At 39.3% G+C, this 25,994-nt stretch overlaps 1 protein-coding gene across 11 annotated transcripts in view; it reads left to right on the top strand.

Annotated features, from left to right (window-relative positions):
• LOC129851117 (inositol 1,4,5-trisphosphate receptor type 1-like) overlaps positions 1-25,231 on the top strand; it is a 153,710-nt gene extending 128,479 nt beyond the window's left edge. For all 11 annotated transcript variants that reach the window (XM_055917402.1, XM_055917391.1, XM_055917399.1 and 8 more), the window contains 2 exons: positions 20,224-20,385; positions 21,741-25,231. In XM_055917402.1, coding sequence (XP_055773377.1) covers positions 20,224-20,385; positions 21,741-21,830 — 252 coding nt within the window. In that variant the 3' untranslated portion in view covers positions 21,831-25,231. The remainder of the gene's footprint in view (positions 1-20,223; positions 20,386-21,740) is intronic.
• Positions 25,232-25,994: the final 763 nt, after the last annotated feature.

Here is a 25,994-nt window from a genome sequence, read left to right as displayed (position 1 = left end):
TTCAACAGTGTTTAACATTAGATTGTCTCTAAGCTTCACAGGAATGTGGTTCTGAATATAGACCGCAGCACCGCCTCCGTTGGCATTTCTGTATTTTCGGTAGATGTTATAACCATGTATTGCTATCACTTTCTCAACAAAGGTTTTATCAAGTGAGAATCAGAGACAGTTTGAATATGAATGTCATCTGTTACAAGCAAGTTATTGACTTCATCGACCTTGTTTCTTAGGCTACATATGTTAATATGGGCTATTTTTAGCACTTTTCTGGGTTGCTTGATTGTTTTTAATGCTTTATTGGGAAGCTTATCAGAGGTAGACTTACTATTTACATTGGAGCTGATAGTGCAGGGTGAGCTGCATAAAGTGGTCTTCCTACTGTTGCACACCGCCTGTGCTAACAGTGTAACTCTGGTTTATAGGCTCATGATTACTGCTTACAATAGCTGGAGGATAAACAGAGGTATTCGGTGCAATTAAGGGTACATAAATTAAATTACTTACATTGTGCTTGCCAATGTCCCTAACATCATGTACATTTGATGCAGCATTATGACGACTCATTGTCACAATGGTAGGCCTTGGATCATTTACCAGTCATTGTTTCAATGCACCCTGAAATGCGTGGACAGGAGACTTAAATGAACAACACATCAGCTTTATGTGACCAGGTGAAAAAAACTATCCAAGACAATCAGTAACGTTACAGGCAATAATTTAATAAAACCAAAAGCTTGCCTTAACTTGGAAGAGTTTTGTTGAATAGTCATAGCCAGCTAGCTAACATAGCATGCCTCTGTTTGAGCCGGGTGTTTGAGTATCTAAACTAGCCAGCTGCATTTGCTAACTAAGTAAGTGAAACTGAATGTGAAAAAAATACCTCTCTCTCTCTCTTGCTTCTCCTTCATTTAGAAAGAAATTAATTAATTCAAAACTGTTAAACTATTGTCTTTCTCTTTGAGTCAACTACTAACCACATTTGATGCACTGCAGTGGTAGCTAGCTGTAGCTTATGCTTTCAGTACCATTCATTTTCTGATCATTTGATTGGGTGAACAACATGTCAGTTCATGCTGCAAGATCTCTGATAGGTTGGAGGACGTCCTCCGGAAGTTGTCATAATTCCTGTGTAAGTCTATGGAAGGGGGTGAGAATCAAGAGACTCCTAGGTTTTGTATTGAAGTCAATGAGGAAGACGGAAGCTAACTGTCCTCCGGCTACACCATGATGCTACCCTACAGAGAAAGTGCTATTGAGGCTACTGTAGACCTTCATTGCAAAACAGTGTGTTTTCATAAATAATTTGGTGACGTGAATATATTTAGTCTAGTTTTTTAATGTTTTAACATTTTTTATTTTAAGAAATTTACTGAGTAGGATGGTCCTCTCCTTCCTCCTCTAAGGAGCTTCCACTGATGTTCATAGCATATTTGTTTTAGGTTTAACATAGAATTCTAGCTGCGCCAACAGGGGACAGCTTTGATATAACGTGGGGGCCTGGGGTGTGCTTCAGTCTAAAATGGTCAATCAGAAAACAATTTCTGTGTTATGAAAATGTTCCCATCCTCTTCATATGCTGTGTACTTGTAACACTGTATTTTATGTTTTCTTTCCTGATTGACCATATTAGACTGAGAAAAAAAAAACACAAGGCTACAGCTATCTCCTGGTGGCGCAGAGGGTTAATGATCTGGTAGCAGATCTGAAGATTGCAGGTTCAATCTCATATTCTTTAACCATGTTTCTTAACTTCTCTAGAGTATGTGGGACGGTAGCGTCCCACCTCGTCAACAGCCAGTGAAGCTGCAGGGCGCCAAATTCAAAACAACAGAAATCCCATAATTTAAATTCCTCAAACATACAAGTATTTTACACCATTTTAAAGCTACACTTGTTGTAAATCCAGCCAGTGTCCGATTTCAAAAAGGTTTTACGACGAAAGCACACCAAACGATTATGTTAGGTATGAGCCAAGTCACAGAAAAAGACAGCCATATTTCCAGCTAAAGAGAGCAGTAACAAAAAGCAGAAATAGAGATAAAATGAATCACTAACCTTTGATGATCTTCATCAGATGACACTCATAGGACTTCATGTTACACAATACATGTATTTTTTGTTCGGTAAAGTTCATATTTATATCCAAAAATCTGAGTTTAGGCAAGACGCTACTGTCTCACTTGGCAAAAAGCCTGAGAAAATGCAGAGTGCCATATTCATATTAATTACTATGAAAATTACTATAAAATCAAACTTTCATTAAATCACACATGATACCAAATTAAAGCTACACTGGTTGTGAATCCAGCCAACATGTCAGAATTCAAATAGGCTTTTCGGCGAAAGCATACGATGCTATTATCTGATGATAGCACAACAGTAAACAAAGAGGGTAGCATATTTCAACACTGCAGGCACGACACAAAACTCAGAAATAAAAATATAATTCATGCCTTACCTTTGACGAAATTCTTTTGTTGGCACTCCAATATGTCCCATAAACATCACAAATGGTCCCTTTGTTCGATTAATTCCGTCGATATATCCAAAATGTCAATTTATTTGGCGCGTTTCATCCAGAAAAACACAGCTTGCGCAACGTCACTACAAAATATGTCAAAAGTTACATGTAAACTTTACCAAAACATTTCAAACTACTTTTGTAATACAACGTTAGGTATTTTTAAACGTTAATAATCGATCAATTTGAAGACGGGATGATATGTGTTCAATACAAAAAGAAAACAAACTGACGCAACTTTTTTGGTAATGTGCCTCTCTCAAACAATTTACTTCAAGTGACCCTCCTTTACGATGGCCGTACTTCTTCATTACACAAAGGAATAACCTCAACCAATTTCCAAAGACTGGTGACATCCAGTGGAAGCGGTAGGAATTGCAAACAAGTCCCTTAGAAATCTGGTATCCCAATGAAAACTAATTGAAAAGACAGTGACCTCAAAAAAATTAAAATTCTGAATGGTTTGTCCTCTGGGTTTTGCCTGCTACATAAGTTCTGTTATGCTCACAGACATGATTCAGTTTTAGAAACTTCAGAGTCTTTTATATGCAAATCTACTAATAATATGCATATCTTATATTCTGGGGATGAGTAGAAGGAAGTTGAAATTGGGCGTGCTATTTATCCAAAAGTGAAAATGCTGCCCCCTACCCCGAAGAAGTTAAGCATATTCCAATTTAGGTCACCTAGCAGTACGAATTCTGATGATAAGATGGATTTTTAAGTTGTAGCTCGAACAGTTTAGGCATAGACCTGGATAGTAGGACAGAACTCTGCAGGCTATCTCTACAGTAGATTGCAACTCTGCCCCCTTTAGCAGTTCTATCTCGACGGAAAATGTTGTAATTGGGGATGGAAATTTCAGAATTTTTGGTGGCCTTCCTAAGCCAGGATTCAGACATGGCTAGGACATCAGGGTTGGCGGAGGGTGCTAAAGCAGTGAATAAGCAAACTTATGGAGGAGGCTTCTGATTTTAACATGCGTGAACCCAGGGCTTTTCCGGTTATAGAGGTCAACAAATGAGAGTGCCTGGGGACACACAGGGCCTGGGTTAACCTCTACATCACCAGAGGAACAGAGGAGGAGTAGGATAAGGGTAGGGATAAAGGCTAAAATAAAGTCATCTAGTGCGTTCGGAACAGAGTCTAAAAGGAGCAGACTTCTGGGGGTAGTAGGATAGATTCAGGGCATAATGCACAGACAAGGGCATGGTAGGGTGCGAGTACAGTGGAGGTAAACCTAGGCATTGAGGGACGATGAGAGAGGCTGTATCTCTGGAAGCGCCAGTTAAGCTAGGTGCGGTCTCCGCATGTGTGGGGCAAGGGAGCTAACCGAGGCATGTAGAGCGGGACTAGGGGCTCCGCAGTAAAACAAAACAATGAGAGCTACCCTAAACAACAGTATACAAGGCATATTGACATTAGAGGGAGGCATAAAGCAATCAAAGGTGTTGATTGGGAGGGCTAAGACAACAACGGGTAAACAGCTAAGACAACAACAATGGGTAAATGGAGATGAATGGGCAGAGAGGGTCAGTTAGCTACACACAGGGCCTGAGTTCGAGGCTGGGGCCGACAGATGAACAAAATGAGGTACCGTGTTAAATAACAGTCCAGTAGGCATTAGCTGTGTAGCCGAGTGATCATAGGGTCCAATAAGCAGCAATGAACAAAACCGGGAGCCGCTTGGCAGTCGTCACTACGCTAGGCTAGTGGGAGACACGGCACTCAGAGAGTTAGCGGGCCGAGGCTAGTAGCTGGGTCCTCAACAACATCAACGACTCAGAGGCCGGTTGAGAGCACATCAGCCGAATTACGTCAGCAGACCAGTCATGATGGATCGGCAGGGCTTCGTGTCAACAACGGGTCCAGGCCAATTGGTAAGAGAGGTATTGTAGTTGGTGTACTTCGTTTCCTGGCCGGGGGAATGGGCCTAGCTCGAGGCTAACTGGTGCTTGCTTCTGGACAAGGGTGTTAGCCACGGCAGCCACTCGGTAGCAGCTAGCTAGCTGCGATGATCTGGTGTAATGGTCCAGTGTATGTGGCAGGAATCCGGTGATGTAGTGGGGGGAAAAAGCAGTCCAATATGCTCAGGGCTGATATCGCGCTGTGCAGACAGACCGATATTATCCGGGCTATCCAGGCTAAAGCGGCTGGTGACTGTGCTAAAGGTAAAGCCTGCTAGCAGTGGCTAACAATGACTAAATAGATATTATCTAATTAGCGGGCTAGCCTCTGAAGCCTCGCTTCTGTTGGAGGTTCCAGTTATAAGGTTAACCTGTTGAGGCTGGGGGCGCTGTTGTCACTATTTATGCTAATCGTGTAATTTTTGAAACGGCTTCCCACAAAATTCTTGATCGTACAATATGCATATTATTATTATTATTGGATAGAAAACAGTCTATAGTTTCTATAGGAGTTGAAATTTTGTCTCTAAGTGGAACAGAACCCATCCTACAGCAATTTCCCTGACATGGAGTCAGATTTCAGAAATGTTGGCCCCTGATCTGGAGTCAGTTAAAAGGCCACTGTTATTGCTATGAGTATACGGACACTGCTTACGTCTTCCCCTGGATGCCTTTACGTGATGACGATTTGAATGGGGTCGATTGCGCGTTCACAGGCACTATAAATTAAAAAACCCTGTAGCTAGCAACTCTTTTCTTGGTGCGTCATGCGCGTGGAGGACACCGACCCGCACCTGTTCCAAGCATTAGTGTTGGGAGTAATCTTTCTCCGGTCATGTTAAGACTCGTTATAGGAGTTAAAAACATCATAAGGTAGTTAATTTAAAGCGTTTTATAGCAATTTATATCCGTTTAGTGCGATTTTGGGACATTTATTTCTGAAACGCTGTGAATCGCTGGGCACGCTTCCAGTTCATCCCGAACGCAGTTGGCATTTCCACATGGCAAGAGGACAGCTTTCCACCAAAAGACGATTAGACCCAAGAAAGGATCCTTTGCCCAAGATACTGATGGAAGAACAGCTCAAAGTAGGACATTTTTATTATGATAAATCGTGTTTCTGTCGAAAAATGTTAGTGGCTTAGGACGCCATGTTTTTTGACGTAGCTTCGCTTGGCGCAAACTGTATTGAAAAGTAAGGATAATTTAAAAAATGCAAATCCGCGATTGTATTAAGAATTAAATTGTCTATCAATCGCTGTCCACCCTATATTTTTTAGTCACATTTATGAGTATTTATGTATAAGAGTAGATCACTGTCTAATATGGCGCACCAACATTTTCTCACCAGCTGGGCTACTTTTGTCATTGTGTAACCATGATTTTGGTGGCTAGATATGCACATTTTCGAACAAACTGTATATGCATGTTGTAATGTGATGTTACAGGGGTGTCATCTGAAGAATTCTGAGAAGGTTAGTGAAAAAATAATATATTTTGGCGATGTTTACGTTATCGCTCACTTTGGCTAGAATTAATGCTGGGGTAATGTTTGCACATGTGCTATGCTAATATAACGATTTATTGTGTTTTCGCTGTAAGACACTTAGAAAATCTGAAATATTGTCTGTATTCACAGGATCTGTGTCTTTCGATTAGTGTATGCTGTGTATTTTTACGAAATGTTTGATGATTAGTAAGTAGGTAAACACGTTGCTCTATGTAGTTATTCTAGTCCATTTGTGACGGTGGGTGCAATTGTAACCTATGCCATCTACCTGAAATATGCAAATTTTTCTAACAAAACCTATCCCATACCATAAATATGTTATCAGACTGTCATCTGATGAGTTTTTTTCTTGGTTAGGGGCTATAAATATCTTAGTTTAGCCGAATTAGTGATAGCTACTGTTGTTGGTGGACAAATAAAAGATGGTGGATTATGCTAATGTGTTTTTAGCTAATAGATTTACATCTTTACATATTGTGTCTTCCCTGTAAAACATTTTAAAAATCGGACATGTTGGCTGGATTCACAAGATCTGTGTCTTTCATTAGCTGTATTGGACTTTAATGTGTGAAAGTTAAATATTTTAAAAAATATTTTTTTTTTTGAATTTCGCGGCTCTGCCTTTTCAGTGGGGGTGGGGGGGAGTGCCGCTAGCGGCACCCTCATCCTAGACAGGTTAACAACAAAAAAATTGCAGATTCATACCAAGTTGGGTGAGGCGGGTTGCAGGAAAGTATATTTAATTCGAAAATGGAAAAAGTGATTGAAATATATGTGTATAGAAAAGCAAAAAAAGCTGAATATTTACACAGGACAAAAACGGGACAAAAACAAACATGTCTTGCTGCTACGCCATCTTGGACAAGAAAAAAACGTTATCTTGTCCTTGGCCTATATCCTAATCTGACTTTGGTGCAGGTCATGTTGTTCTTCACATTACCGTCTCTGGTAAACACACACTATATCAAAAATAGAAAGTGTCCAGATACAAATACTGTATAATTTATTAGATGATGCTTACCCAGAGACACTTGTCTAAATTGATGGGTCATGTGAAAGAATGAGTCACTATTATCTAGATATGTACAATAGATTGCCGTAATCCTCCCCAGACACACCTGGCTAACTTGATGGATCATGTAGTCATCTGTTTTAGTGGAGTCTTTTAGCTAGCTAGCTAAACAATGAACCATAATCCCAACCCATACTACTAGCAGTAGCAAAACGTTTGCAGTTCTCCATGGCTAATGTTATATCTTTCAAAAAAGTCACGGTAGCAAGGATTACCTACACATACTGAGCAGCTCATGTTATAGACAGAAGCATGCTACATTGCAGACCAATCCGAACTCATCTCTCGGCATGTCCGGCCCATCCATTATCTCAGCCAATCATGGCTAGCGGGAAGTCTTTTTCTGAGGCTAAACCAACTAGGCTCGTAATTTAACAATTTTATTTGTATTTACTGATGGCTTACAAGCTTGTTATTAAGGCTGTTCCTATTTCAGAAGGCATTTATGCCAAAAAAAACATTGACAAATGCCTCATGTGACATACACCTAGCTTCAAACTAGTTTCATTTTATTTTTTATTTAACCTTTATTTAACTAGGCAAGACAGTTAAGAACAAATTCTTATTCACAATGATGGCCTAGGAACAGTGGGTTAACTGCCTTGTTCAGGGGCAGAACGACAGATTTCTACCTTTGTCAGCTCTGGGATTTGATCTAGCAACCTTTCGGTTACTGGCCCAACGCTCTAACCACTAGGCTACCTTCTGCCCAAAGTTAGTGCAGGGCTCTCTAACCCTGTTCCTGGAGAGCTACCCTCTTGTAGGTTTTCAATTCAACTCCAGTTGTAACTAACGTGATTCATCTTATCAACCAGCTAATTATTAGAATCAGATGCGCTAGATTAGGGTTGAAGCGAAAACCTACAGGACGGTAGCTCTCCAGGAACAGGGTTGGAGAGCCCTGTGTTATAGTGTAATAGGTTTAATACTGTATAGTAGAATAATTCTATTGATCCATTTTCCCTTCATACTCTGCTGGTTACCCTAACAAGCATAACAGTGTTGAATTCTGCTTGTTGTAGTGAAGATGCCTCAGATGCACAGAGGGGATTGGCGAGATCAGGGGGTGTAAAAGAAGTCAGACAACTCTGACAATGACTGGGACTGACGTCAATGGCAGAAGGCTTTAGCTCAAATGTCGGATTGAAGGTGTAAATTGATGATGCTTGACTCCGGTCCACCAGAATCTGTTTCCCTCATTATTATTGCGGCCCACGCTCACTGCTCCATGATGCGTCCGCATCTTGATTTGAACTTTGAATCGCATTGATAAGAAAATGCATTAGAGTCATTTCAGAAGATGGGAGAGTAAGGAGTTTTTTTGTTGTGTTTTGCACACTGTTACTATTTGTTTGTTAGGTCTAGTTTGAAATGTGAACTGTGTCTTTAATTTGCATAGAAGAATAGTAGATGTAGTGGCTTGCCTGTGACGTTTCTGTTGCTGTCAAAACCACACAGCTTCCTGTTTCTCTGTCATGGCCCTTGTGGTTTTAATAATGAAAAATGCACTTCTTTCATTTCCATTGAACCATTTTGAAGATTAACTTAATGTCAGCGTTGACCGCACGCGGTCTGAGACTTACTGGAAGTGTTTTCATTTGTAAACACCCAGCACCCCAAACACAGTGGTTTGGGGGGCTGGGCTGTTAAACTGACTCTTGACACAGATGGCAAAGGGCAGAATTAAGCAATCTTGCTGTACGTTACGTCTCTGCTCCCCTCTCGTCCAAGATTAGCCTGGCACTTTTGATTGAAATTGATTGCAGACAAACAAGGGTCTAATTCTACATTCAGCAGTATGCTAGCATAGGAAACCAGTATACTGTGTCTATTGGGGGTGTGTCTCTAGTATATTATAGTATGCAGACATCCAATACAGAATGTACTTGATAACATGCGGGACAGCAGCACTGTGTGATTTTGGACGTTCAGGAAGTGGAGCATGCACACAGTACTCCTTTCCTCCTCTCAGAATGAGTACATGTCTCTGTGTGATTCCCCTGTCCTGCTGTTTGTCTGATCCAGGACCAACCTGTGGCCCACTGCAGTCGCCACTCTCACCCCCCACTTCTCAGACTACACCACTGAAACCAAGGGACTTTTCCATCCATGCAGCTGTGCTCACAACAGACACTGGCTACAGTGCAGGTGCTCCCCAGCACCCTCCTGTTCAGGCAACACTGTGCTTCTGTTTACTGTTGGGTCTGTAGTAAGGCTAATTGATAGCGTAATGCTATTTTGTAAGGTGAGAGAGTACATATGCATGTAGCTAAAGGAGTGACTGTTTTGTATGGTGTGTGTGTGTGTCTATGCACTTGTGTTTTTGTTGAAGAGAACTCCAGACAGACCCATTCACACGGCCTTGGCTTGTTTGAGGTCAGGTTCAGACAGTGCACAATAACATTGGTATGTAGTGGCATAGTGCTGGAGGAGATGGAGGGGTGAAAGAACGCGTTTGGAGTGACCCTTGGCTGCTCGCCTGGATGATTGCAGCAACCGTTTCACTGTCTAAAGGCACTGAAGTGACTGGCTGCCACTCATACTCTCCACGTGTAAAACTGTATGTACACTGTGTGCACTAGGCAGACCTTGTGCAGTAGGGCAATTTCACGGTAACAGAATGACGCTGAGACTCACTTCACTTTAAACATATGCCAAACAAAAACCATTGATTGCCAAGTTAAACCATACAACACTATGCACAAGGACTACTTCGAACAATTTCCCCAAAAAATGTTATAGAAACACATTTACTGGATCAACAGTGCAGTTTGGTAACAGAATGACAGTAAAATCTCCCTCCGTTTTTTATGTGACCACGTTTTCAAAAATCAGCTATGATATGACACCTTGAGTTTGAAAAAAATCTATTTTGATTATTAAACTACAGTAAGTGAAGTGGATCAACACCCGGTAACATATGGATGGTAACAGTGACATCATGGGTCCGTGATCTATACTATACAAAAATGCATAATTATGAATGTCATATTCTTCATGGTGATGTATCCTGACTAGGTACACAAAGGTAGAAAAAGGCATTGTCCTCCTTTGCATGTTTGGCTATTATTCTACACATTGGCTATTATTCTAATTATCTCTCCCCCAAACAAGACTAAATTTGGTTGGTCCGGGCCGCATCAAATCTGTACCAATCATAGACGTCTATGTTTCACAAGTATGGACCTCACAGTAGAGCAGAGCAGAGTAGAGTACAGCAAAGCACGGCAGAGTAGAGTACATCCCAGTACAGCACATCACAGTATAGTTCAGTACAGTACAATAGAGTATAGTTCAGTACAGTACGATAGAGTAGAGTTCAGTACAATAAAGTACAATACAGTCAATTATACTGTAATCTACTCTAGTGTGCTCTGCTGTATTAAACTCTTTACTGTACATTACAGTACCTTACTGTATTGCACTGACCCATACTCAAGTTTTATGTACTGTACTGTGCTCTACTGTACTGTGCTGTCCAAACTTGTGAAACAGACGTCTATGATTGGTATAGATTTGGACTGACCACATTTCATCTACTTTTCAACGTCCATAGACGTCCGTTGTCGGTCTGTGCTCAGTGGGTGAGAGGGCTGGTTACAGTAAATGGAAAGAGAGGGGACTCATGGGTAGGGGTCAGTAAGAGCCGGGAGAGGTGACATTAAATGGAGAGAGAGATTGGGAGAAGTTGTCTCAACTGTTTTCACACTCTTGCTTTGACCACCATGCGACAGAAAGAGAGAAAAAAATGAACTGAATGTAACAGTATGTATAGTATACTGAATGTAACAGTATGCCAAGGAAGGACAGTAGCAGGTATTCCAACTTTTTGGTAACAGAATGACAAGACATTGGGCAATATTTCTTAAACTTACAGAAGGCAAATAATTTCTGTAAAACTAAATATAAATGTTGATAATACCTTTTAAGACTTTTTCTGCTAGATGTTTTCTAAGACATATTTTCCAGCTCTTTGGCCAGAAATCAAAGCTTTGCTTATTCATAATTTTTAGGATGCCTTAATAAATACTGACTGTACAAAACATTAAGGACACCTGCTCTTTCCATGACAAAAGGGGGTGGGGGTGCAACTCAATATTAGGAAGGTGTCCTAAATGTTTATATACACTTAGGTTTCATTTGACTCCAAACTGTGCTCCTATGAACTTCATATGTTTGTGCTCATGGGGGTTTTTACATGGAAATGCCCAGTACATTATCTCTTTTCCATATTTAGAAGCAGTCAGTTTATTCCTGTGATTCCTCTGTAATATTGAGAGGTATTGACTGATTGATAGCTGTAGTATTGTAATGTGTACTGTAGGCTATACACCAGGGAGGAGCACGGAAACTTTTTACAAATATAATGAAAGAGGCACGGGCTGAAATCAGTTGATAACAGGACTTAGACAAGATGTAAATGCAACAGGTACTGATATCAGGCAAATGCACAGATAGAGCCCAACACTCTTAGAAAAAAAGGGTTTCAAAAGGGTTCTTTGGCTGTCCCCATAGGAGAACCATTTTTGGTTCCAGGTAGAACGCTTTTAGGTTTCATGTAGAACTCTCGGTGGAGAGGGTTCTACATTGAACCCAAAAGGGTTCTACCTGGAACCAAAAAGGGTTCTTCAAATGGTTATCCTATGAGGAATGCCGAAGAACCCTTTTAGGTTCTAGATAGCACAACTTTTTTCTAAGAGCATAGGGGTGCTGAAGCACCTGCCCTTTTGCCCTCCTATGAAAAAGTGACCATTTGATTGGTGGCATAAAAATCTATTTTCTCTATTGTAACTTTAAATACAATGAATTGTCTATCAAAGTAGATAATTTTTCATAAACTTATGAATCTTAAAAAGTATCAAATCGTTCAAATCACGATGCAGATGCCTCTCGGAGAAGTGAGGGGTGGGCCACAATAATAATGAGGGCCACAGATTCTTGCAGATTTGAGTCAAGCACCATCAATTTACACCTTCAACCCGACATTTCAGCTAAATCCTTCTGCCATTGACGTCAGTCCCAGTCATTGTCAGAGTTGTCTGACTTATTTTACACCCCCTGATCTCGCCAATCTCCAATCTCTCCTCTGTGCATCTGAGGCATCTTCACTACAACAAGCAGAATCTGACACTGTTATGCTTGTTAGGGTAACCAGCAGAGTAAGAAGGGAAAATAGATCAATAGAATTAGCCTATTATACAGTATTAAACCTATTACACTATAACACAGGGATCTCCAACCCTGTTCCTGGAGAGCTACCGTCCTGTAGGTTTTCGCTCCAAACCTAATCAAGCGCATCTGATTCTAATAATTAGCTGGATTAAATTGAGATTTTCTGTCACTGGCCTACACACAATATCCCATAATGTCAAAGTGGAATTATGTTTTTTAAAACATTTTTACAAATCAATTAAAAATTAAAAGCTGAAATGTCTTCAGTCAATAAGTATTTAACCCCTTTGTTATGGCAAGCCTAAATAACTTCAGGAGAAAAATGTTAACAAGTCACATAATAAGTGCAATAATAGTGTTTAACATGATTTTTGAATGACTACCTCATCTCTGTACCCCACACATAAAATTATCTGGAGGTACCTCAGTCGAGCAGTGAATTTCAAACAAAGATTTATCCACATAGACCAGGGAGGTTTTCCAATGCCTCGCAAAGGACGACACCTATTGCTAGATGGATATATTTTCAAGCATAGTGGCGGCTGCATCATGTTATGGGTATGCTTGTAATTGTTAAAGACTGGGGAGTTTTTCAGGATAAAAAAGAAAGGGAATGGAGCTAAGCACAGGCAAAATCCTAGAGGAAAACATGGTCCAGTCGGCTTTCCACCAGACACTGCGAGATGAATTCACCTTTCAGCAGGACAATAACCAAAATCACAAGGCCAAATCTACACTGGAGCTGCTTACCAAGAAGACAGTGAATGTTCCTAAGTAGCCGAGTTACACACCCAAGCCAACTGGCTAACTTTGGCTAGCTTGCTGGGAGAACAGCTCACTGACCATTTATTCGCCCTAGCAGAGCTGGTTAGGCTGTTTTTATGTTATCCAGAGCGTTGGTGACTGCAACTGTACTGCTGGCAACAATTTAATTACGCTTTTTTGCCAACATTTACTGACACAGGCCATATTCAACCGGTGTTGAGCGTTCGTAAATTTGTCAGTTAATCTGCGCTCTGACACACTCAGACGAGAGTGCTGTGAAATCGGAGTAGATTGCCAGAGAGAATTTACCAGCTACGTCTATCAACATCTGTCGCAGTGACATTCTATTGAAATTGATACTTGCATAGTGGAGTCTTTTGTTAAGACATGTAGCTAGCAAGCTAAACAATGAACCATAATCTAAACTCAGGACGTTACTACCCTGCATGAATCTGCTGGTATCTAACCAACCAGGTTCAATATTAGCTAGCTAACATTAGGATATAACTAGCAAAGCAAATGGCTCTGAGATATGAATAATATTACTACACATATCATATACGTAACGTTAGCAAGCGAGCCAGCCAGCTAGCTAGCTAGCTAACAGTACATTTTAACTTGAAATGAAAACGACTTTCTGACAAAATTTGAAACGTGTAATATCTGACAATACAGCTAGCTAGACTATTTTACCCGTATACATGGATGGATGCTTCTCCCTCTCTGTCACGGATGCCATGGTTGCCCTAAGTTTGAAGATGTAATTCGGAGACAGGTGTTTTCTCCATCTCCTTAGCTATCATACTCTAATTCCACTGATTTCAAAACTCGGTCCTCCAGAAAGTGGAGAGCAACACTTATGCTGTTCTACTATGCAATATATATTTTTTAAAGGCACGTTAGTCAGGATTACCAACAGTACACATACTGACCAGCTCAAATAGACAGAAGCATGCTACATGGCAGACCAATCCGAAATCATCTCTCGGCATGTCCAGCTCACTCATTATTTCAGCCAATCATGGCTAGCAGGAAGGTTGCTTACTTTTTCTGTGGCTAAACCAACTAGGCTCATAATTGAACAATTGTATTCATATTTACAGATGGCATACATATTTGTTATTAAGGCACATGAAAGTTTACAAGTTCCAGAAGGCATTTTGATCAAATAAAATAAAAATTACTTGCAAATGGCTCTCCTGTGAAGTAGTGCCGCGCGACATATGTCCAGTTTCCTGAAACGAGCAGAGGTGTAAATAACTGAATTAAGTAAAAATACTTTAAAGTACTACTTAAATCGTTTTTGGGGGTATCTGTACTTTACAATACTATTAATATTTTTGACTACTTTTACATTTACTTCACTACACTCCTAAAGTAAATAATGTACTTTTTACTCCATACATTTTCCCTGACACCCAAAAGTACTTGTTACACTTTGAATGCTCAGCAGGACAAGAAAATGGTCTAATTCACACACTTATCAAGAGAACATCCCTGGTCATCCCTACTGCCTCTGATCTGGCGTACTCACTTAACACATGCTTCATTTGTAAATTTTGTCAGAGTTGGAGCGTGCCTCTGGCTATCCGGAAAGAATTAAAAACTAGAAAATGTGGCCGTCTGCTTTGCTTAATATAGGGAATTTGAAATGATGTATACTTGTACTTTTGATACTTAAGTACATTTTAGCCATTGCATTTACTTTTGACTCTTAAGTATATTTTAAACCAAATACTTTTAGACTTTTACTCAAGTCGTTTTTTACTGGGTGACTCATTTTCTATTAAGGCATTTTTACTTTTACTCAAGTCTGACAATTGGGTACTTTTTCCACCACTGGAAAAGAGTCACATTTATGGTCAGTTTGCATATATTTTAGAGGCTATTTATGTTGAAAAGTTGTATAACCTGTTAGGGGGGCAGCCCGACACCGGTACACTTATGACAACATCCAGCTCAATTGCAGGGCGCGAAATTCAAAATCTATTTTTTTTAAATATTTAACTTTCACACATTAACAAGTCCAATGCAGCATTTGAAAGATAAACATCTTGTTAATCCAGCCAACGTGTCCGTTTTTTAAAATGTTTTACAGCAAAAACACCACGTATATTTATGTTAGTTCACCACCAAATACAAAAGAGGACAGACATTTTTCACAGCACAGGTAGCATGCACAAAGCCAACCTAACTAACCAAGATCCAACCAAACAAACCTAGAAACAACTTCCTCAGATGACAGTCCTATTACATGTTACACAATAAATCTATATTTTGTTCGAAAAATGTGCATATTTGAGCTATAAATCAGTTTTACATTGATGCTACCATCATAGCTACAGTCAGAAATAGCACGGGAGTAGCCAGAGTAAATACAGACACCAACGTCAACTACCTAATTACTCATCATAAAACATTTCAGAAAAATATATGGTGTATAGCAAAATGAAAGACAAAGATCTTGTGAATACAGACAATATTTCCGATTTTTTAAGTGTTTTACAGCGAAAACACAATATATCGTTATATTAGCTTACTGCAATGGCTAACACACAACAGCATTGATTCCAAGTAATCGGTAGCGATAGCACAGCTCGACAGATATATGAAATAGCATCCCAAATTGGGTCCTTATCTTTGTTGATCTTCCATCAGAATGTTGTAAAGGGGTCCATTGTCCAGAACGGTCTTTGTTTGGATCCAGAACGAACTATTTCCCTCTTGAATTAGCAAGCACACTGGCTGTGCGGCGCTAACCTCTCCTTCTTGAAAAAATTCTTCCAACGCATCACGTCTAAAGTCCCGAATAAATTTCAATAAGATAATTAAACTATATTGAAAAAACATACTTTAGGATGATATTGTGACATGTATCAAGTAAAATCGAAGCCGGAGATCATATTCACCTATAACGACGGTTTTCCAGGAGGCAATTCCAGGTTCAACTTCACGCCTTCGAAACAAAAAATAATGGCGGACCTCTCACTCCAAGATGATGTATTCAATCCCTGAACGAGATATTCAAGTCATTTCTGCTCTCACTTCCGCATGACACCCAAGGGAAGGCGTATGACGTGTTTCTATGGTCCCAAGTGACATGCCCTTTTATAGACAAGCTCTTGAAAAAAGACCTCGCATTTGGAAATCTCACTTCCGGATAGGAAATGGGCTGCAGAAAGAGTTCTGGTTCACTTAGAGAAATAATTTGAACGGTTTAAGAAACTAGAGAGTGTTTTCTATCCAATAGAAATGATAATATGCATATTGTACGAGCAAGAATTGAGTAGGAGGCCGTTTGAAATGGCCACCTCTTTCCAGGTTACTCAGTGCTGCCACTTGCAGCCATAAGAAGATAATACTGTATATAATACCGTATAAACTGTAAACCAATAATTGTATTACATAATTTCTGATATCACATGCCCTACTTTTATATTCCTGCATAAGTAAAATCAGGAATATGCCTGTACTGCCATTCATTCCAATTAGACTGGTTTGGATTACTCCCTGACCAATATGGCTGCCATTTTAAACCCATTCTGGAACTTTGAGGGTTCTAGTAATTTAATAGGATCTCTATGGTTAAGTCTAAGTAAATTATTTGTTCTCGGTTTGGCCCTCACACATTCAACAAGGCAAATGGTAGACCTGACTGTGTTTTTAAGGAAGTTAAATTGGAACTCCCTGGTATGGAAAGTCCCCAAATGTAATTCTATTACATTTTATTATAGACTTGATTTGTGCACACAGAAAGTGATACAAAGAGTTGCTTATTTGAGAGAAACACAAGTCAAAGAAGCATATGTATACCAAGTGAAGCCTTAGCTAGCAAATACATTTGATGTCAGTTGAGTTACGTTAATGTGTAAGGCTTTGTCCCCCCAAAAAACGAAGGGTATTAGCATGTTAGTAGTGAAATTAAATCAAATAAGTGTACATCAGAACTGTGTACTGCATTAAACGAATGACAAAATGTGATGACATTTTTTTTTTCCTGAGCAAGCAATTGTAAAGATTTGATTTATGTTTAAATTGTAGCTGATTTGATCAATTCTAAAAATTTATAGGGTTTCACAGCTACCAGTAATTTAGAAAAGTTACTGGAATCTTCTGTAATTTTGGTAATTTTAACTTTTATAAAAATGTGTTCATATATAGTATTTTTTCCCCCTTTAAAAAAAATCTGTGTCCATATTGTCAATGACTTTCTAGTGGATAGACCATATAGTTCAAGAGAAAATGGATAAGTAATGAAAAAAAGCATCTAATCAACAATGGCATTATTTTTTATTTACTCTTCCAACTATAGACTTTTTTCACAACTGCCACATGTTTGGCGCCAAAACATTTACAACAAAGACATTTTGACATAGTAAAATAAATAAATGTGTAAAAAATATTTCATGCTGAATCCCTAATATGATATTCACTAAGTTGATGGTTAATATTTAGGATAATGTTTTAATTCCATTTTATATTTAAAAATCATCTTATTTTATATATTTTACATGTTAAAACTTCTTGACGCACGGATCCCTTTAGCGGGATAATTTTCATCAACAACCGCTGAATTGCAGAGCTCCAAATTCAAAAAGAATTGCTAAAAATATTTATATTCATGAAATCACAAGTGCAATATAGCAAAACACAGCTTAGCTTGTTGTTAATGCAACCGCTGTGTTAGATTTAAAAAATATATATACTTTAGTACAACATACAGCATGCAATATTGTGAGACAGCACTCACCTATTCTCCGCCTTGTTGGAGCCAACATATTCCACAAAAATACAAAATAACATCATAAATATTCTCTTACTTTTGTTGATCTTCCATCAGAATGTTGTGCAAGGAGTCCTAGTTCCAGAATAAATCGTTGTTTTGTTTTAGAATGTCCATTTCTTCTGTCGAATTAGCAACTTTGGCTAGCCATGTGGAGGGCACATGTCCAAGAAATCTTTGCGCACTGAACGAAAAATTCCAAAATTCCCAATAAACATTGAATAAACTGGTCAAACTCGGTTGAAAATCCTACTTTAGGATGTTTTTCTCGTATGTATCCAATAAAATCAGAGCTGGAGCATTTCGTCGTGTATACCTAACGCTTTTCAGAAGACAATGTGAGATTCCCTGGTGAATACTGACCAAATAGCGGACCTGTCACTCCAAAAGCGACCAAATAGCGGACCTGTCACTCCAAAAGCTCTCAATCGGTCTCAGATCAAGCTAGACACCCCATTCAACATTCTACTGCCTGTTGACATCTAGTGGAAGGCGTATGAAGTGCATACAGATCCATAAATATAAGCCAGTTGAATAGGCAGGCCCTGACACAGAGCCCCATTTTCAGAATTTTCACTTCCTGTTTGGAAGTTTGCTGCAAAATGAGTTCTGTTTTACTCACAGATATAATTCAAACAGTTTTAGAAACTTCAGAGTGTTTTCTATCCAATAGTGATAATAATATGCATATTGTATGATCTAGAACAGAGTACGAGGCCGTTTAATTTGGGCACGATTTTTTCCCAAAGTGAAAACAGCGCCCCCTATTAAGAATTAATCAGCTTGGAAAATTATGTCAGGGCTTTAGAAGCTTCTGATAGGCTAATTGACATCATTTGAGTCAATTGGAGGTGTACCTGTCGATGTATTTCAAGGCCTACCTTCAAACTCAGTGCCTCTTTGCTTGACATCATGGGAAAATCAAAATAAATCGGCCAAGAAGTCAGAAAACAAATTGTAGACCTCCACAAGTCTGATTCATACTTGGGAGCAATTTCCAAACGCCTGAATGTACCACGTTCCTCTGTACAAACAATAGTACGCAAGTATAAACACTATGGGACCACACAGCCGTCATACCGCTCAGGAAGGAGATGCGTTCTGTCTCCTAGAGATGAACGTATTTTGGTGCGAAAAGTGCAAATCAATCCCAGAACAAAAGCAAAGGACCTTGTGAAGATGTTGGAGGAAACAGGTACAAAAGTATCTATATCCACAGTTAAAAAAGTCCTATATCGACATAACTTGAAAGGCCGCTCAGCAAGGAAGATGCCACTGCTACAAAACCGGCATAAAAAAAGCCAGACTACGTTTTGCAACTGCACATGGAGACAAAGATCGTACTTTTTGGTTGGCCATAATGACCATCGTTATGTTTGGAGGAAAAAGGGGGAGGCTTGCAAGCCAAAGAATACCATCCCAACCGTGAAGCATGGGGGTGGCAGCATCATGTTGTGGGAGTGCTTTGCTGCAGGAGGGACTGGTGCACTTCACAAAATAGATGACTTCATGAGGGAGGAAGATTATGTGGATATATTGAAGCAACATCTCAAAACTTCAGTCAGGAAGTTAAAACTTGGTCTGAAATGGGTCTTCCAAATGGACAATGACCCCAAGCATACTTTCAAAGTTGTGGCAAAATGGATTAAGGACAACAAAGACAAGCTATTGGAGTTGCCATCACAAAGCCCTGACCTCAATCCCATAGAAAAGTTGTGGGCAGAACTGAAAAAGCATGTGCGAGCGAGGAGGCCTACAAACCGGACTCAGTTACACCAACTCTGTCAGTAAGAATGGGCCAAAATTCACCCAACTTATTGTGGGAAGCTTGTGGAAGGCTACCCGAAACGTTTGACCTAAATTAAAACAGTTTAAAGGCAATGCTACCAAATACTAATTCAGTGTATGTAAATGTCTGACCCACTGGGAATGTGCTGAAAGAAATAAAAGCTGAAATAAATAATTCTCTCTACTATTATTCTGACTTTTCACATTCTTCAAATAAAGTGGTGATCCTAACTGACCTAAGTCAGGGAATTTTTAATAGGATTAAATGTCAGCAATTGTGAAAATCTGAGTTTAAATGTATTTGGTTAAGGTGTATCTAAACTTTTGACTTCAACTGTAAGTGCCTTTTATCGGGGTATGGTAGTAGGTGCCAGGTGCACCGGTTTGAGTGTGTCAAGAACTCTAATGCTGCCGCGTTTTTAATGCTCAATAGTTTTTTATGTGTATCAAGCATGGTCCACCACCCGAAGGACATCCAGCCAACTTGACACAACTGTTTTGTACACTGTGGTTTTTTGGAAACACTTTTATAATATGTACTTATTACAGTGTAAGGCATACAAGTAACGTGAAGTGTTACCAAATATTTTCTATAACTTTTATGATTATGATGAGAGACCGGAATTAAAATGTATTGCCCTTATTTACAGTGTTTCAACAAATGTTCTAGTCATGCTTGAATAACATATAACCTCTGTTCACCAGGAGCACAACCTGGACTGGTTTCCACGGATGCGGGCCATGTCTCTGGTATGTAGCGATGCGGACGGGGAGCAGAATGAGATCAGGAGCCTGCAGGAGAAACTGGAGTCCACCATGAAGCTAGTCTCCAACCTCTCTGGACAACTGACCGAGCTCAAGGAGCAGGTGAGGGGGCCATCTAGCCTCGTAAAGTGAACTGATGATAGTCTGTATAGATATTGATATGAAAATAATTTTTATTTTCTATATATCTTGTGTAGCATTTGGTGTGTTTAATGGCAACTTGCCTTGTTCAGTTCAATAACATTTTTCATAAATCATTTCATCAAACTCGGCACACTGTTTCTTGTAAATAAAATAGTATTTTGGTCTTTCAATAAAATGAGAAGTGTTTGAGGATACGGGTGGTATCTAGACCCAGACAGGAGGAAATGATTGTTGTGTGGCTAAAGGTTTAGATGAGGACACAACTACCGATTCCCCTTGATTTTTCAGGATTAAATATCTCCATAAATAAATCATTATTTGGTTGATGTCTACTTAGTTTTTCAAAATTCTTTCACATGTACACTAACATAGACCAAATTGAATATGTTACTTTAGGAGTTTAGCTGACCGACAAATTCAGACTTAACTGTGCTTTTACATCCCAGAATCAGGGCAGTGCCCCCCCCCCCCCCCCCCCCCCCCGTACCCGGAAGGTTCGTGAGCCTGCTCCATGGCACTCAAAAGTGGCTCACAAACAAGACCATCATCTCACAAACAACAGACCCAAACAAGAGCTCCCTCTGTTACATCATTCCAATGAAAATGTACTTAATTAGTTTGCTGTGGCACAAATAAAGAGTCACATTCTACTATAACTGAGTTTAGCCATTGGCCACCCCTATGGCTATCTATCGTAATACTATAATACTGCTCTTTCGAGCACTTCCCGACATCTAATAATGATTTCCGTTATAATGCTCAACTCATGATGACCAACAGCATTGTTATGAGGGTATTTTTATTGCTGTTGCAATATTAAGATTACAAATAAAAACTTTTTTTGTTTAACTTGTTTTGTTTGTTTTAGAACTTTCATTGATTTAAAATGGTTGTTGTCCCTATTGCCATAAAGGCCAACATCTTTCATTATTACTCATGAGCCTGGCTTGAAAGTTTCACTATTGGTCTTTTCTTTTGGTCTTTTGGTCTTTTCTTTTGTTTCCTGTGGTTTACTTGTTGTTAGAGGAGATGACATTCTGAAAGGCTAGGAGGATACATTTCAAATGAAACACTGAAACCCTCCCATCAAAGCCAAAAGCTCTCAGCACATTGCTGTGCAGAATTTGCAGGCACGGGCAGTTTATACTTTTGTTTCTCTGAACAAGAAACTTAGTAGCAGCTTATTTGGAGGTACTGTAAGTGTCAGACACAGACAACCTATATCCCACCCATAGATGTGACAAAAGTAGCAGATGTACAGATACAAGTAATGAGTAAATAACCTAGCATCTGTCCTGTGTGTTGTCCTCTAGATGACAGAGCAAAGGAAGCAGAAACAGAGGATCGGACTGTTGGGTCATCCTCAGCATCCTCAACACGCGAACCCCCAGCAAACTGTGTGAGGCTGAGGCAAGGAAGCCCCCCCCCCCCCCCCCCCCCATCCAGCCACAAGACCCAGGGAGAGCTACTTCTACTGCTTTGTGTTTGCATAGGGAACAGATTGCAGAGTCTTCACTTAGTGGTCCCTCCCGTCCTGCATATATACTGTAGCTACCAAATGTGTGTGTGAAGCGTAGCACATTGAATTAGCTAGTCATATAATTGTGTAGGTTAGCCTACGAAGGTATAACTCAAACAAAATCACTCACCATGCCCAGGCAACCCATCCTTTTCCCAGTCCAGTTGGGATTGGTGCCAAATGTTTTCTATGTAAAAATGTAAGTGAATTTTCATTACATGGCCTTTACTGGGTGAACTTGAAATACAGCAGAGCAGGGCCAGCGTTATGTGCGGGCTGTAGGGGGCCTGGTCTGCCCTACCGTACCTCCTTGAAATATTGATAATTTATTTGACTTAGAAGTCAAGGACGCATCAATCTCAGATAAAGCATGCGAGCGAAACAGCGCTCCTCTGTCTGCGTATGTGTAGACCATGTATCTGATGCTGTCTGAACAAAAGGAGTATGGCATGTCATACTTTTTCTGGCCAGACAGCATCAGATACATGGGCTACACGTAGTAATACAGAGTGGCGCTGTTTCACTCGATGGTTTCAGCAGATGGGCAGAGGTGAAGCAAGAGGGCTCACTCTCGCCAAAAATCTGTCCTGAATGCGTTTCTATGGGCATAATATGCAGACCTTAGCTTGTCGCCTGCATTCCCACCTTTGGGACAATGACTCGCACTGTTAGGGCGGAGACATGAGCATCTCGTCATTATATACAGACATCTGGTTTCAGCCACTTGCGAATTACAAAGAAAAGTTGGTGGGTAAACAGTGCACTATTCGAATAGTAGCTTCCCCTAAAGTAAATTGATGTTTTGCCAAAATTATATAATGACTCCTGTCTAAATAAAATAATAATAAATACTTTACCAGAGATCATGACTTAGCTACAAAGGATCATTAGTTTATTTTTCTTTTAGATAGCTGCGGATTATTTCAAAACACAAGTGCATAGGCCTATGCCTATTTGGGCAGAGCACGTGGCAATATGCCTAGCTGATTATTGAATTGTGGCTGTCAGCGGAAAAACATCTAAAATGTGTGAAGATAATGTGTCTTGAGTATAATTTAAAATGTTGAGACAAGAAGCGGAGGGGGGTGTGGCGAAGATATGGGCGTCTCTCTCCAGAATGCATGCACTCAGCTCTTCAGAATATGCTCCGCTGTCTCTCGTGAATTCTTGCACATTCATTGTTTCATTGTGTGAATGGTTTTCCCTATGATTTTTTATTTTGATAAATTCTCCATTACATATGTAACCAGTAGGCCTAGTAAATGTACCATTAATCTCTGTCATTTGGTTACATTCATTTCTGTTAGTGCATATATTGCAGTCATTTACTGTTCTCATTCTGAGTGGAAACATTGTTTACAGAGTTCACAACCTGCTACACTTGTGAGAAACAAGTTTTGGTTTATTTCATAACCATCATTTTAGGAGTTTTGTCATTGTATTTTGTTTTGAGTGCTGTGAGCAATGAGAATGTGAGTGGTTTCTCTGTCCTGATAACGTTGAGGGAGCGCCTGAGCACGCCAACCTGCTGAGTTGATACAATGTTGCACTTCACTGCACTAGCAAGTCAAGACAGATAGATAGATAGATAGATAGATAGATAGATAGATAACTCTGTGTTAATTTCTTTAGCCTATAAACTATACGAATAAAGGGAGTCGCACACTCCATATATAAACTCTCAGTAATTTATTGGGTAAATCACCAACGTTTCGGCGTGACTCTCTTTATTTATATAGTTTATTTGTCATTAGTCACCACCTCCACACAAAATACGTTTTCTGGGTGTGCGCCAGCTCATGTTTTTTATTAATTTCTTTAGCCGCCAATGGATCACGGTGTATCAATGTGTCAATTTGGCAGAGGCAGGTGCTCTTGCATTAGTTGAATTTTAACTTTTAGATTTTTATCATTTTAATTCAGATTTGTATGATTAACCACGTAAAAATAAATTTGAAAAACAAAAACGTTATTATTGAAATGAAACTGTTCCACGAAAATGTGCATATACAAATAATCATAACTTATACGCAGATAGGTAGAAATGGCGGGATAAACTGTAACCAAACTTGAAACTCACGAGCTGCCTATGGCCTTTATTATAACACCCATCAACAAAATTTGTGAAAGCGTGTGCACACAGGAGGTCCCGTGAAAAAAATGGACCCGCCTATAGGAATGAAATGCCTGTCCAACTGATTCGTTCTGGCGACGGCCCTGCAGCAGAGCTGTACCGGACACAGGAAGATGTAGTCCGACGTGAAATGGCACTGGGAGACATGGAAATAAATATCTTTTTGTATTTACTACTGGTATAGCAAGCAGTATTTAATGTCTTATTTTTGTATCTTGTGCAATATCACTACTTTAATATGCAAACCCCTTGGTGTGTGAATTTAAGTTGTTCCTAAAGTTATGTCTTATTTAATAGGGACAGAACTTTTTTCCACATGGGAGCTTTATTTTGTATTATTTTGCTTTTAAATGAAATGGGGACCTGTTGTTAGACTTCACATATGGAAATGACTCCATGTAGAATAGCAGTTGGTTGGACAGATTAAGTTACATGTATTGTTCTGGCCTTTCTGATTTTACTTGTTTTATTTCTTTCAGAAGGTTGCATAAAAAGTCTTAAATGCACTTCATAAAGATAGTATATTGTCTGAGAGCAAGTATAGGTCTTGTTTTCAGTTTCATTTCTGCAAATAAGATTGTGTCCTATCTTTTACTATTTTATGGTATTTGCTTTCTTATGTAAACTGGCATTTAAAGCTTTTAGGATACTTGCTTTTCTTCATCCAAACAAATCTATTATGTAAAATGTCATCGTGCTGTTATGTGTTTATTAATCAAATTTCCACATTGTCTTGCACTACATATTATTAGCATCTGTCATCCAGGTTGATCCTCTTGTAATTATAACACCTGTTATGTGTGCCATTTGTCCCTTTAAGACGTTTTTTGGTTCTGATTTACTACTTGTGACAAAGCCACTATCTTTTTCCTTTGTTTTATCATTCAGCGCAAATTTCTGTTCTCAATTCTGCTGTTTATTTGATATATGATTATTTATTGGTTTGTATTGTTGTACTTTAAACATGTACATGCATTATGTCGCTTAAGCCATTGATTTTTGTATAGGGACCTATGTTTTCAGAAAAGTAATGTGGAATTTAAAAGCAGTGTTACTGAAAATGAATGTGCAGAGGACTAATTTGAAAGATTTAAGCACTGTTAGAATTGTAAAATAATGTAGAATTGTCTAATAAAATCTATATAATTCTCCTTTTCATCCACCACTGAATCTTGTCACTACACTGTATGCTACTGGGCTACCGTATGAAGGGAAGCTGTGGTCCAGTCTTCTCTTTTCCCTCTGCTCACTGTGTAAATGGACAGTCTTGTAGTCCATTGTAAAATCTAGCTGCAAAGGTCAGAGAGGTAACTTCCCCACATTTTTCACCTACTTATGCAGTGTCTGCTTCTGTTAAATAAATATTACTTTATTTCTAGTCAACTCTTTGTAAGTATTGGCACAAATATTGAAGAATTTATACACAGTGTATAGTATATGCGGATATGCTGGTGCACAGACGAGTGTTGGAGATTCATATCCTCCTCTCAGGGTGACAATTTAGTTATTCAGAGAAACGGAGCATGTTAAATAAAATATGAATAGACTTGTGCGTGTCTGTAGACTCGAGAACATCAGTAAGTTTACAGAGTAACCAAACGCAAAGGCACAAAAGGAGCGTTTAATTGTCCAGCTTCATTGGTGGACTTTCCTGCAGTATTTTCCACATTCCTAAGGTTTATTAAACAGCAGTGGTGGAAAAAGTACCCAATTATCATACTTGAGTAAAAGTGAAGATAGCTTACTAGAAAATTATTCAAGTGAAAGACACCCAGTAAAATATTACTTGAGTTAAAGTCTTTTGTTTTAAATAGATTTGAGTATCGAAAGTAAATGTTATTGCTAAAATATGTGTCACGCCCTGGCCTTAGTATTATTTGTTTTATTTATTATTTTAGTTAGGTCAGGGTGTGA

Source organism: Salvelinus fontinalis, chromosome 3 (genome assembly GCF_029448725.1).
Source record: "Salvelinus fontinalis isolate EN_2023a chromosome 3, ASM2944872v1, whole genome shotgun sequence".
NCBI classification, from domain to species: domain Eukaryota; kingdom Metazoa; phylum Chordata; class Actinopteri; order Salmoniformes; family Salmonidae; genus Salvelinus; species Salvelinus fontinalis.
This window is presented reverse-complemented; position numbering and strand designations above follow the sequence as displayed.